Source organism: Dipodomys merriami, unplaced genomic scaffold (assembly GCF_024711535.1).
Source record: "Dipodomys merriami isolate MVZ:Mamm:240054 unplaced genomic scaffold, mDipMer1.0.p SCAF_32, whole genome shotgun sequence".
Lineage (NCBI taxonomy): Eukaryota > Metazoa > Chordata > Mammalia > Rodentia > Heteromyidae > Dipodomys > Dipodomys merriami.
Genome location: NW_027204715.1, coordinates 737,919 through 750,097, shown reverse-complemented (window position 1 = coordinate 750,097; position 12,179 = coordinate 737,919). Strand labels below are relative to the sequence as shown.

General features: G+C 56.4%; 1 protein-coding gene across 4 annotated transcripts in view; it reads left to right on the top strand.

Moving 5' to 3' along the window:
• Slc12a7 (solute carrier family 12 member 7) overlaps nt 1–12,179 on the top strand; it is a 75,266-nt gene that overhangs the window by 44,230 nt on the left and 18,857 nt on the right. For all 4 annotated transcript variants that reach the window (XM_070042115.1, XM_070042116.1, XM_070042118.1 and 1 more), the window contains exons 9-17: nt 194–361; nt 791–889; nt 1,441–1,498; nt 2,015–2,189; nt 6,748–6,866; nt 8,052–8,150; nt 8,608–8,727; nt 9,709–9,813; nt 10,057–10,225. In XM_070042115.1, the coding sequence (XP_069898216.1) occupies nt 194–361; nt 791–889; nt 1,441–1,498; nt 2,015–2,189; nt 6,748–6,866; nt 8,052–8,150; nt 8,608–8,727; nt 9,709–9,813; nt 10,057–10,225 (1,112 nt within the window). The remainder of the gene's footprint in view (nt 1–193; nt 362–790; nt 890–1,440; nt 1,499–2,014; nt 2,190–6,747; nt 6,867–8,051; nt 8,151–8,607; nt 8,728–9,708; nt 9,814–10,056; nt 10,226–12,179) is intronic.

The following is a 12,179-nucleotide window of genomic DNA, read 5'->3' as shown; positions in this document are numbered from 1 at the left end:
CACTGTGGACTCCGGGACACGGTGGCTGCAGTGCATGAGGTCCCTCCGTGCCAGAGCTCACCTGAGGTTCCCACACGCCGCCCTCCCCAGGCAGGCCTCCTCTGAGCCTCGGGGAAGAGCAAGCCGCAGGGCTGGCATGGACGATTTCAGGATCCCTTGAGGAAGCTTCCAGCATGGCCTGTTCTCCCCACAGATAACCTCTGGGGCACCTACTCAGACAAGGGGGCCTTTGTGGAGAAGAAGGGCGTCCCCTCTGTGCCGGTGCCTGAGGAGGGCCGGCCCGGCGGGCTGCCGTACGTCCTCACCGACATCATGACGCACTTCACCTTGCTGGTCGGCATCTACTTCCCCTCTGTGACAGGTGAGCCTTCTCCCCAGTCTCCGTCTGTCCCCTTGGTCTGTGTCCGTCTCTTTCACCTGTCCCCTCAGTCTGTGTGTCTGTCTTATCCCATCTCTTCTCTGTCTGTGCCTTGGACTGTGTGTCCATCTTGTTCTGTCTCTTTTCTGTCTGTCCCCTGGGTCTCTGTGTCTGTCCTATCCCACCTCTTCTCTGCCCTCTGTCTGTGTGTCTGATTGGTCCTGCCTCTTCTCCGTCTGTGCCCCGTGTCAGTCTTACACCATCTCTTCTCCACCTGCCCTCTGTCTGTGTGTCTGTCTTGTCCCGTCTCTTTTCTGTCCGTTTTGTCCGATCTCTGGTGTTTGCCCTAGCTCTGTCTCTGTCTGTCTCCTCAGCTCCAGGATGGGGCTAGCGGTGCAGCATGCACTGTGGCTTCTCCCGTCTGCTCTGCAGGTATCATGGCAGGATCCAACCGCTCTGGGGACCTCAAGGACGCCCAGAAGTCCATCCCCACAGGCACCATCCTGGCCATCGTGACCACCTCTTTTATTTGTATCCTTGAAGGGCGCTGCGCTGGAGGGCTGGGCCTCCCTCAGCCTGTGAGGTCTGCCTGGGGCCTTCCCACACCGGGGCTGCTAGCGTGTGATGTAGCAGCAGAGCCTGGCCCCACTCGGGCCCTTTGTGGTTGGGCATACGATGGTATGTCACGCACCGCACCTGAGTTGACGTACCGCGTGACAGAGTGTGTGGCAGACACTAGCCACAGTCTCTTATGAAGCTGAGATTTCAGGAGGTCTTGTGTTGTCTCAGCGAGCTGCTCCTACTGACCCCCGAGGGTCACGCCACAGGCCACACCCCCTCTGGTTGCCTGAGGCTCTGCTGCAGCCATTGGAGATGGTGGAGAGGTCGGACGGCGCTCTGAGGACATGGGGTTGACAGGGTGTGTCCCAGGACCCCTGACGACAGGAGACAGGCGGTGGGGTGGGAAGTCCAGCGCAGTGCGGGCCAGGCACAGCTAGAGGATGGGACCCCTGTGTCCACCTGCAGCGTTCCCATGCTGTCCCTCCCTCCCAGGACGGACCGCTCCTTGACCCACACTGCAGATCTCTCCTGCATAGTGCTCTTTGGGGCCTGCATCGAAGGAGTGGTGTTGCGAGACAAGTACGTGCAGAGTTGCCGCTGGCTGGGCTGTGTACTCAGGGCCATCTTTTTCCTGAGGATGAGTTCACCTTTGGAATTAAAATCACCCTGAGACTTGGCTGATAGCTCTGGGATCAGGCTGCCCTCTGCCTGACCGAGGGGATCAGGTGTCTCCCCTCGTCCTGAGCCTGGGGGACTGGTCAAAGCTGAGCCGATGCCTGATGGGGGCAGGGGCAGGGAGGGCACTGTAGGGCTTTTATGGTAGTGGAGGAGTCCTTTCCACCAGAAACTTGGCTTTGAGGGTCCGGGGCCCCGAGACCCATGGATATGCTGCCGTCACACTCCGGGCTAGGCTGGGCTTTCTGTGCCGAGGGGGCCTGTGGGGTCAGGGCCACGTCGGAGCCCTTTCACGGGGTGTTGACCATGCTGATGGTCAGGCATCGTCTCTGGTCCTGTCCCCTCCGCGTCCCCTTCCCGAGGCCCAGGGATTTGCAGTGGGAACAAAGACAGGGCTGACTGTGCCCTCCCCACCCGCAGGTTTGGGGAGGCCCTGCAGGGCAACCTGGTCATTGGCATGCTGGCCTGGCCGTCCCCCTGGGTCATTGTCATCGGCTCCTTCTTCTCCACCTGTGGCGCGGGGCTGCAGAGTCTGACGGGAGCGCCTCGCCTCCTGCAGGCCATCGCCCGCGACGGCATCGTCCCCTTCCTGCAGGTGAGCTCTCGCTCCGACAGACACCGTCCTCACGGCCTGGCGCAGATCTCAGACTTCCTTGGTTCTGTGTACTTACTGCTTTACCTGCAGTCCGAACAGGGGTACTACTTCTGCCGTTTTGGGCTCTGTAAGTCTCATTCATTTCTGAGAGCCCATCGTTCTCAAAGCTGGAGAAGAATTCTGCCATAATTTTGTTGAGTAGGTTTTTGATGCTTTCCATTTATATCTCTTCTGTACTCGTGATTTGTCACTTTGGTCTTTTGATGGTGTCTTGTAAAGCCAAATAGTATCATTTTAGTGATTTATTAATGTCTTTGAATGATCCAATTCTTCTATTTTTTTTTGGGGGGGGGGGTCCGGTCGTGGGCCCTGAACTCTGGGCCTGGGCGCTGTCCCTCAGCTCTTCAGCTCAAGGCTAGCGCTCTACCACTTGAGCCACAGTGCCACTTCTGGCTTTTTTTCTTTTTGCTTATGTGGTGCTGAGAAATCGAACCCATGGCCTCAGGCATGCAAGGCAAGCACTCTACCACTGAGCCACCTTCCCAGCCCTAGCTTCTTCTTTGTACTAGCTAGGACTTTGAGTTTTTAATTTTGTTAGTAAGCTCTTCATCTTCAAGATTTAGTTTTTGTTATTAAGCTCTTCATTTTCAAGATTTAACAAATTTGATTAATTTTTTTTAATATCTTTATTGAATTCCTCTTTTGTACTCTGCCTTGTCTGTGTTTCATTTAGCTGTTTGAATTCTCTTTGAGCTCAGTTGTGGGTTTGTATCCATTTGAATTCATCACTTTAATTTTCATTGATCATTTTAGCATTGTCTTTTTGAATTTGTTGTGTTTTTTTTTTTTATTGTGAGAATACGGTACAGAGGAGTTACAATTACATGGGCAAGATAACAAGTACATTTCTTATCAAGCATTGTTGCCTCCTCATTGTTTCCCCTTCCCATCCCTTCCCATACTCCTCCCCTCCCCCCTCCGGGACCTCCTCCTACTCCACACCAAAGTTGTTAAGTTCGTTTTTCGACATAACGACTTGTACATCTCATTGTTGCAATGGGTCCATCTGTATCCCTCGTTAAACAATTTGTTTTTCCTTTCCCCTCCACAAATTATACCAACATCAAATACAGTGAAAGCAGGGTTATACTGTGGGGGAGGGACATACAAAGCAACAGAGAAATCATCTTATAAATATGATAGAAACAATTGCATGAAAGGAAAAAAAATTTGAATACTTACCTTGGGGTTCATTCCCCTAACATCAACTTACCTGACCTTTTCTGCTTGACTCAGACATATACTAGTTATTGCAAATAAGGGAAACCATGGGACCTATGTTTCTCTGGGCCTGGCTTACTTCACTTAATATAATTTTTTCCAAGTCTTTCATTTCCTAACAAATGGGGCAATGCCATTCTTTCTGATGGAGGCATAGAATTCCATTGTGTATATACACCACATTTTCTTGATCCATTCATCTACTGAGGGGCATCTGGGTTGGTTCCATATCTTAGCTATGGTAAATAATGCTGCAATAAACATAGTCCTGCTGGTAGCTGTAGTGTGGTCTTGTTTGTGATCATTTGGGTAAATGCCCAAAAGTGGGATTGCTGGGTCATAGGGGAGCTCTAGGTGAAGTGTTTTGAGGAACCTCCATACTGCTTTCCAAAGTGGTTGAACAAGTTTACACTCCCACCAACAATGCAGTAAAGTTTCCTTCTGTCCGCATCCCTTCCAGCATCTGTTGTTAGAGTTCTTGATTTTTGCCATTCTAACTGGGGTGAGGTGGTTTCTCAATGTTGTTTTGATTTGCATTTCTGTTATGGCTAGGGAGGTTGAGCATTTCTTCATGTGTCTATTGGCCATCCTTCTTTCCTCTTCAGAGAAGTATCTCTTTAAGTCTTTAGCCCACTTATTTATTGGGCAGTTGTTTCTTTGAAGATTTGTTTTTGGAAGATTTAATTTTTTAAGTTCAGGTATATTTTAGATATGAGATCCTTGTCTGTTGTATGGCTAGTGAAGATCTTCTCCCAATCCTTGGGCTTTCTATTGATCTTGGGAGCTATGTCCTTTGCTATGCAGAAGCTCTGCGATTTCATGCAATCCCATTTGTCCAACCTTTCTTTGATTTCTTATGTTTTTGGGTCTCTATTAAGAAAATTTTGGCCTGTGCCAAGGAGACCTAGGGTTTCTCCTATTCCACCCTGTAATGTTTTCAGACTGTCTGCTTTGACTCTGAGGTCTTTGATCCATTTGGAGTTGATTCTGGTGCAAGGTGATAGATAAGGATCTAGCTTTAGTTTTCTACAAGTAGTTAACCAATTTTGCCAGCACCATTTACTGAAGAGGCTGTTGAATTTGTTGTTCGAAGTGTCTTCCTCTCCTCAAGTTCTCTATGGTAGGGTCATTGGGTTTTGAGGGTGACTTGTTGCTTTGTTTTGTTATAAATAAGCTCTTCAAGACCCAGTGGAGTCACAATGACAGATACAAAAATAAAGAATTGTCTCAGCAAGGCAAAACTAACTTCTGCAGAAGAAGGCACATCAGCCGGAAAGCTGGCATGCATGCACACAAATCAGGCCGGCTGCCGCTGCCTAATGCACGTGGCCACACCCTCCACTCAGATTGGCCAAGCTCACATTCACAATTGCTCGGATTGGCTAATTTGTATAGGGTAAGGTGTATTTATATAAGGTCACCGTTAAAAGACTAAAATAAGATGAACAGTACACAAGTAATCTCAAAACATACCTGTACCTTCTGCTATTTCTTGATCCACCTGACCAGTGTCTTCTAAGGTGTGCTTTAATTCCATCTTGGAAAAACCAGTTAAGAGAAAACCTTATATTTCAAAAATACTTCCTGGTCCCAAAGCTGCTCCTCTGTTCTCTCTGCAGTAGCTAATACGGTCTTGATAGAACAATCAAGGGCCTAGCCACCAGGCCCCAGCAGGAACTTTTAAGCAATCCCCTTTGCTCACAGATTTTGTGATTTCTCACTGAGGCATTCACACTTGCCTAGCATTGAGGTGGAACTTGTCGTCTCCTGTGTCCTTTGGGTTGTTGACAGCTCAGAGATTACCTAAGGCTGTAGTGGCGGGTTTTGGTGTACTTTCCTGTTACTGGGTTTGGAGGGACGGGGCTCAGTAAAGACGTTCTGTTTCAGTGCTCAAGACCCTATGTACAGATCGCTCTGAAACAGCAGCTGTCGCTGCTGATAAAGCACAGCCTGTGTTTATGGCAATCTCTAAGGAAGACCAGTTATCAGTACTGTCCTGTATATTCCAGAAACATCCAGAAACAGTGACTTGTTTCTGTATTCATTGAATACAGAAACAAAGACATGCTTTTGTGACCTTCCGTTCCGGGATGTGCCCCTGTGATCTTGTAATGGAGCCTTCGGCCCTCTCCCCACCTTGCTGCCCGTCTTCTGCCGGCCTGATTGCTGGTGTTACCTGCCTTCCCATGACCTCCTCTATGGGTCTTGATTTTTTTTTCTTTTTTCTTTTTTTTTTTGTCGGTCGTGGGGCCTGAGCTCTGGGTCTGGGTGCTGTCTCTCAGCTCTTCAGCTCAAGGCTAGCGCTCTACCACTTGAGCCACAGCACCACTTCCCATTTTTTTTTCTGCTTATGTGGTGCTGAGGATTCGAACCCATGGCCTCAGGCATGCAAGGCAAGCGCTCTACCACTGAGCCACCTTCCCAGCCCTTGATTTTTTTTCTTATTTTTAACTCTTCTGTGAGCTCTCAGCTGAGGTCAGTGAGGCTCAGGGTGGGCCTGAGCCACGTGTTGGGGAGGGGGAGCAGGGGATGGGGATGGGTAGGCCCAGGCGAGTGTGTGAGGGGCTGGCTGGGCTGTGGCCCAGATGAGGGCCTTCAGGTATAGATGCAGGATCCATGGTTTGCTCCTGTGCTTCCTGGAGGCTACTTCCTATGTGGGCTGCTGAGCTATGGGCAGAGGTGGCCCTGCTGTCCGTGTGGTCTGTAGCCTGTAAACAAGGGGCTTGACCCACCTTCCTGTTTCTGGACCGTACCTGGAGGTGGCTGACGTACACAGGGGTTCCTTGGCTGCTCTAATAGTGCAGCAGGCCAGATGCTTAAATAGCAGAAACCCATTTTCTCTCCTTCAGCTGGTTCCCGGGCTGTCTTCCTCCTTCTTGGGTTTTCACCCCGGTACTGTCTGTGTGCGAGTCCGTGGTGAGAGATGTCTGCTTGTCTCACTTCTTTTTTTTTTGTTGGTCGTGGGGCTTGAACTCTGGGCCTGGGTGCTGTCCCTGTGCTCTTCAGCTCAAGGCGAGTGCTCTACCGCTCTACTTGAGCCACAGCGCCACTTCCGGTTTTCTGGTGGTTTATTGGAGGTAAGAGCCTCATGGGCTTTCCTGCCTGGGCTGGCTTTGAACCAGGGTCCTCAGATCTCAGCCTCCTGAGTAGCTAGGCTGACAGGCGGGAGCCACTGGCTCCTGGCTCTTGTCTCACATCTTTAAAAGACTTTTCCGGGCAGGAGTGGCCAGGCAGCTCCCCTCTGCTGCCCGGCCTCCCGCTTCCCTTCACCCTGCAGGTGTTCGGCCATGGGAAGGCCAATGGGGAGCCTACGTGGGCCCTTCTGCTCACGGCGCTCATCTGTGAGATCGGCATCCTCATCGCCTCCCTGGATGCTGTGGCCCCCATCCTGTCCATGTGAGTGGCCGGGGGGTGGGGTGGGGGGGTGGGGACAGGGCCGCCATCCTCCCTCTGGGGCCCTCACTTCCTCTTTGGAACCAGTGAACACACAGAGCCACAGAGCAGGTCTTGCAGGCCAGGTGGTCGGTCACTTAGCCGGTGAAGCTGGTGTGTCCTCACACTGGGGCTGCAGCTGTCTGTAGCACGTGGCTGTGGTGGCAGGCCCAGGACCTGGGTCTTCTGGGAGAAGCTAGTCTGGAGGGACAGGGAAGCCCTATGGAGGGGTACAGTGGTGTGGAGGGGGCTCCGTGTGGAGCAGGTGTGGGCAGGGAGGGGGGCTCTGTGTGGAGTGGGTGTGGACAGGGAGGAGTGGGCAGGGAGGGGGGCTCTGTGTGGAGCGGGTGTGGGCAGGGAGGGGGGCTCTGTGTGGAGTGGGCGTGGGCAGGGAGGGGGCTCTGGAGTGGGTGTGGGCAGGGAGGGGGCTCTGGAGTGGGCGTGGGCAGGGAGGGGGCTCTGTGGAGTGGGCGTGGGCAGGGAGGGGGCTCTGTGGAGTGGGCGTGGGCAGGGAGGGGCTCTGTGGAGTGGGCGTGGGCAGGGAGGGGGCTCTATGTGGAGTGGGCAGGGAGGGGGCTCTGTGGAGTGGGTGTGGGCAGGGAGGGGGCTCTGGAGTGGGCGTGGGCAGGGAGGGGGCTCTGTGGAGTGGGCGTGGGCAGGGAGGGGGCTCTGTGGAGTGGGCGTGGGCAGGGAGGGGGCTCTGTGGAGTGGGTGTGGGCAGGGAGGGGGCTCTGTGGAGTGGGCAGGGAGGGGGCTCTGTGGAGTGGGTGTGGGCAGGGAGGGGGCTCTGTGGAGTGGGCGTGGGCAGGGAGGGGGCTCTGGAGTGGGCGTGGGCAGGGAGGGGGCTCTGTGGAGTGGGTGTGGGCAGGGAGGGGGCTCTGTGGAGTGGGTGTGGGCAGGGAGGGGGCTCTGGAGTGGGCGTGGGCAGGGAGGGGGCTCTGTGGAGTGGGCGTGGGCAGGGAGGGGGCTCTGTGGAGTGGGCGTGGGCAGGGAGGGGGCTCTGGAGTGGGTGTGGGCAGGGAGGGGGCTCTGTGTGGAGTGGGTGTGGGCAGGGAGGGGCTCCGTGTGGAGCGGGCGTGGCGGGGCCCCAGGTGAGCTCGCTGTGCGATTGCTGGCCTCACGTGGGTCTCACGGGCCCCTCCTGCTCAGGTTCTTCCTCATGTGCTACATGTTCGTGAACCTGGCCTGTGCCGTGCAGACTCTCCTGCGCACACCCAACTGGCGTCCTCGCTTCAAGTACTACCACTGGTAAGACCGCCTGGTACTGGCCGTCAGGTGTGGGGGGGACTCAGGATACCAGCTGTTGCTGAGCCCCAAGCCCCAGGCTGAGCAGTGAGGTCCGCTGTAAATCTGTTCCTGGCCCCTGAGTGCCAAGTAGGCCTGTGGTTCGTCCTCAGACATCTAGGCATCTGTGGGCAGACGCCGCCTGCTCTGTGTTTCTCATGCCACAGAGAGCGTGTGGGTGTGGAGCGGTGTCTAGCACCGCTGGAGCTGCAGCTCCCATGGCAGGGCACTGGTCCCAGGCCCCACAGGTCTCAGGTCTCAGGGATGAGTGGGCGCAAGCCCCACTGGCAGGAGTCAGGCGGATCTCCTGGTGTTGAAGGACGATTGTCACAAGGACAGAAGTGGCGTTCGCGAGGCCGAGGCCGTGGTAGGTGCTGGCTGAGGGCCGTGCAGGCCGGAGTCTGAGCCGCGTGTCCCGCAGGACCCTGTCGTTCCTCGGCATGAGCCTGTGCCTGGCTCTCATGTTCATCTGCTCCTGGTACTACGCCCTCTTCGCCATGCTCATCGCCGGCTGCATCTACAAGTACATCGAGTACCGAGGGTGAGTGGCCGGCAGGGGCGTGCGCTCAGGAAGGCAGGCTGCGTCACCTGGCGGCCAGGCCAGGCAGCTCCCTCCCGTGGGGCCTGCCGGGGCCTGATCTGGGGAGCACTGATGGGGTTTCCTTGGGTCATGTGGTCAGGCTTCACGGTCTCTGTTTCCTTCCTGCCCTCGGTGAGGTCAGCCTCTCCCACTCCCCCTCCAGCTTGGATTTTGGATTTGCAGCCTGAGAGCTGAGACCCAGACAAGCCACAGACTCCAGCATTTATTAACACGTGCACCTACATCTGCATGCAGCATGTGCGGCTGTTAGTCTGTGCTTTGGCGGCTCTGCAGAGAGAAATGCTGGGCAGGAGTGGCGTGTGCAGGGGCTGTGTCGGACCTCGGAGGAAGCCCTGGCCCCCACAGCCACCCTGCTGCTCATGGTCACCGCCCGAATGGCACCTGCCCTCTCCCCGCGCCACCCTGCCCCTCCCCATAGCTCTTGTCCCCTGTGGCCTGCCCACCCTCCTCCATGTGGCTATCCGGCCCCTATCCCGCGTGCTTGAGACCAGCCTGGCTTGGTACCTTCACATCAAGTTTGGGCTGACTGGCTCTTGTGCTTCCTGTCCCCTCATGGCCTGGGCTGCTTGCTGTTTACATTCCTGGAGGACCCGGCCTGCTTGTCCCGGAGCAGAAGCCCCCTCTGCACAGTTCCCTGGTGGGTGGGGGCACGACCAGCAATCCCTTGGTACGTGCCTGGAGGGCTGGCCACTCCCTGCTGCGAGGTCTGGTCTCTGGTCAGCTCTGTGTGAAGTCACAGCTTTTCCCAGTACCAAGTCTTTTGCCTGAATTGCCCGTCTGCCCACAGTGACCCTGGTGGTCAGTCCTCTGCAGGGGGAGCCACCGCTATCGGGTCTGCAGAAACCTCTGGATGTCCTATCTGACGCTCCTTCCAGTGTGCTGCTGGGCTCCGTGGTAACACTTCCTCCATCTCTCTCACAGCGCAGAGAAGGAGTGGGGTGATGGCATCAGGGGCCTGTCGTTGAATGCTGCCCGCTACGCCCTGCTGCGGGTAGAGCATGGCCCCCCGCACACCAAGAACTGGAGGTGGGTGTTGAGGCACAGCCCCCTGGCGGGACAGGGCCGGGGCCGAGGTCTTCTGCCCTCAGCCTCTGGGGCCTGGTCTGGCCATGAAGTCGTTGTCAGGCAGCAGGCCTTGGCGTCCTGTGCCGGGGTGTGGGGCGGCTGGGCCCTGCCTCTCCTGGGCTGCCTGGGCGGGGGCGGAGGGGCGGGAGCCTCAGACGCCAGGCCTGACGCCCCTAAACGTCCCTCCTGTGGTGTCCCCGCCAGGCCCCAGGTGCTGGTGATGCTGAACCTGGATGCGGAGCAGTGCGTGAAGCACCCCCGCCTGCTCTCCTTCACCTCTCAGCTGAAGGCTGGCAAGGGGCTGACCATCGTGGGCTCCGTGCTGGAGGGCACCTACCTGGACAAGCATGCCGAGGCGCAGCGGGCAGAGGAGGTTGGCGGCAGCTCTGGGTTGAATGAGGAGGGCTGGGGTGGACGCTGGCCACCGAGGCCTCGGGCAGGCCGGCTAGAGCCGCTGCGTCCTGAGTTGTTGAAGTGGGTCTTTGTATACTGCTCTGCGGATGGTTCTATCAAAGGCAGCTTGTGGGACTAAGTGTGCAGCACTTGGGGATGGGGAGGCCCTGGGACCGGGCCACTGAGGGCCACCCATGCCCAGCGCCAGCACCTGCCTCCAGCCCCTTGTGCTCAGCTGCGCCACTTCCCCTCCCAGTACTGGAGCTCAGTAGCTATGGTGGTCATGGGCTTCCCTGTGTCTGCTGGCCCTGTGGATGAGGGGGTGAGGAGCCCGAACTGCACCTGCTTGTGTGACCCCGGGGACCGGGCCCTCCCTGACACAACTTTGCCATCTGTCCATGGGTTCCTGCAGGCACACTCTACTCTTGACCACCTTGTTCACTGGTGATTTGTCAGAGAAGGTTTACTTCCTGTCTTGGAGATACTCGGACTGCAGTCTGCCTGATCTCTGCTTTCTGTCACGGCTGGTGCCAGCATCTTCCATGGGGGTGACCTCAGCGTCCCATTCTGGCTGCAGTGTCCTGATCTCAGCTTCTCTCATAGCGAGGAGGATGGGTGCTTATCTCTACCCAGCTCCAGGTTGAGAAGAGGTCTCACACTTTCTTCCCAAACTGGCCTTGAACTTCTATCCTTTTGTTCTCTGCCTTCCAAATAGTTAGGAAGACTGGTACCCAGCTACTTTATAGTACCTAATTTATAGCCAGATTGCCTTTTTTTTTTTTTTTCCAGTCCTGAGTTAGGACCTCATGCATGCTGGGCAAGTGTTCTACCACCGGGCTGTGCTCCGCTCCAGCGCACAGTTTGAACCTCCGTGTTGGAGCTGAGCTAGCCGTGCGCTTCAGCGCCCTGTCCACAAAGGCAGGAGGAGCCCCGGGGGCCCATCTGTCCGTCAGACTCAGGTCTGTCCACATTTCTCTCGGAGCCGTTTCCTCTGATCCAACTGCAAGTTTGTAATGTACAATGAGAACAGTATTGCAGAGCCTTTTTTAGTCATAAAATCTTCTATAAGAAACCGAGCTTGTCAAGACTCCGGGCCTTCCCTCTGTCCAGTTGTGTGAGGACAGGGTCAGTGTTTTAGCCACCTTGGCTTCTGTGGACTTTGCCGGCCTATGTCCGGTGGTGTGAGGAGGCTGCGGCCTTGGCCGTGTACAGCCAGGAGTGTGGTGCCATGGCCGGGAGGGGCGTGTTGGGGCAGGAGTGTGGTGCCATGGCCGGGAGGGGCGTGTCCGGGCAGGGGTGTGGTGCCATGGCCTGGAGGGGCGTGTCCGGGCAGGGGTGTGGTGCCATGGCCTGGAGGGGCGTGTCCGGGCAGGGGTGTGGTGCCATGGCCTGGAGGGGCGTGTCCGGGCAGGGGTGTGGTGCCATGGCCGGGAGGGGTGTGTCGGGGTAGGGGTGTGGTGCCATGGCCGGGAGGGGCGTGTCGGGGTAGGGGTGTGGTGCCATGGCCAGGAGGGGCGTGTCGGGGCAGGGGTGTGGTGCCATGGCCGGGAGGGGCGTGTCGGGGCAGGTCAGCATCTGCCCTTCCAGGAAGGACATCACTCTGCTGTGTCTGGGCAGGAAGTGCGCTGAGTCCCTTTGCTCTGTGTTGCCCCTAGCCAAGCCCTGATATGCTGGTCTGTTCCTAAGGCCACATCCAGGGGACTGAACACAGCCTTCCTCCTCCTCCTCTGATTCCTCCACTGTGGGGCCTTCTTACTCCTTCCTGCTTGGGCCAGTGGTCTCCACAGCGCCTGCCCGCTGGACATGCCATTCTGCTGTCCTGTTGGCTCTTGGGGGAAGCACTCTGGGTGCCGAGCTGCACGTGCATGCCTGACGCTGCCCTGTGTCCCCCGAGTGGAGGTGGAGGTAACAAGGAGTAAGAGCAAGGGCTGGAG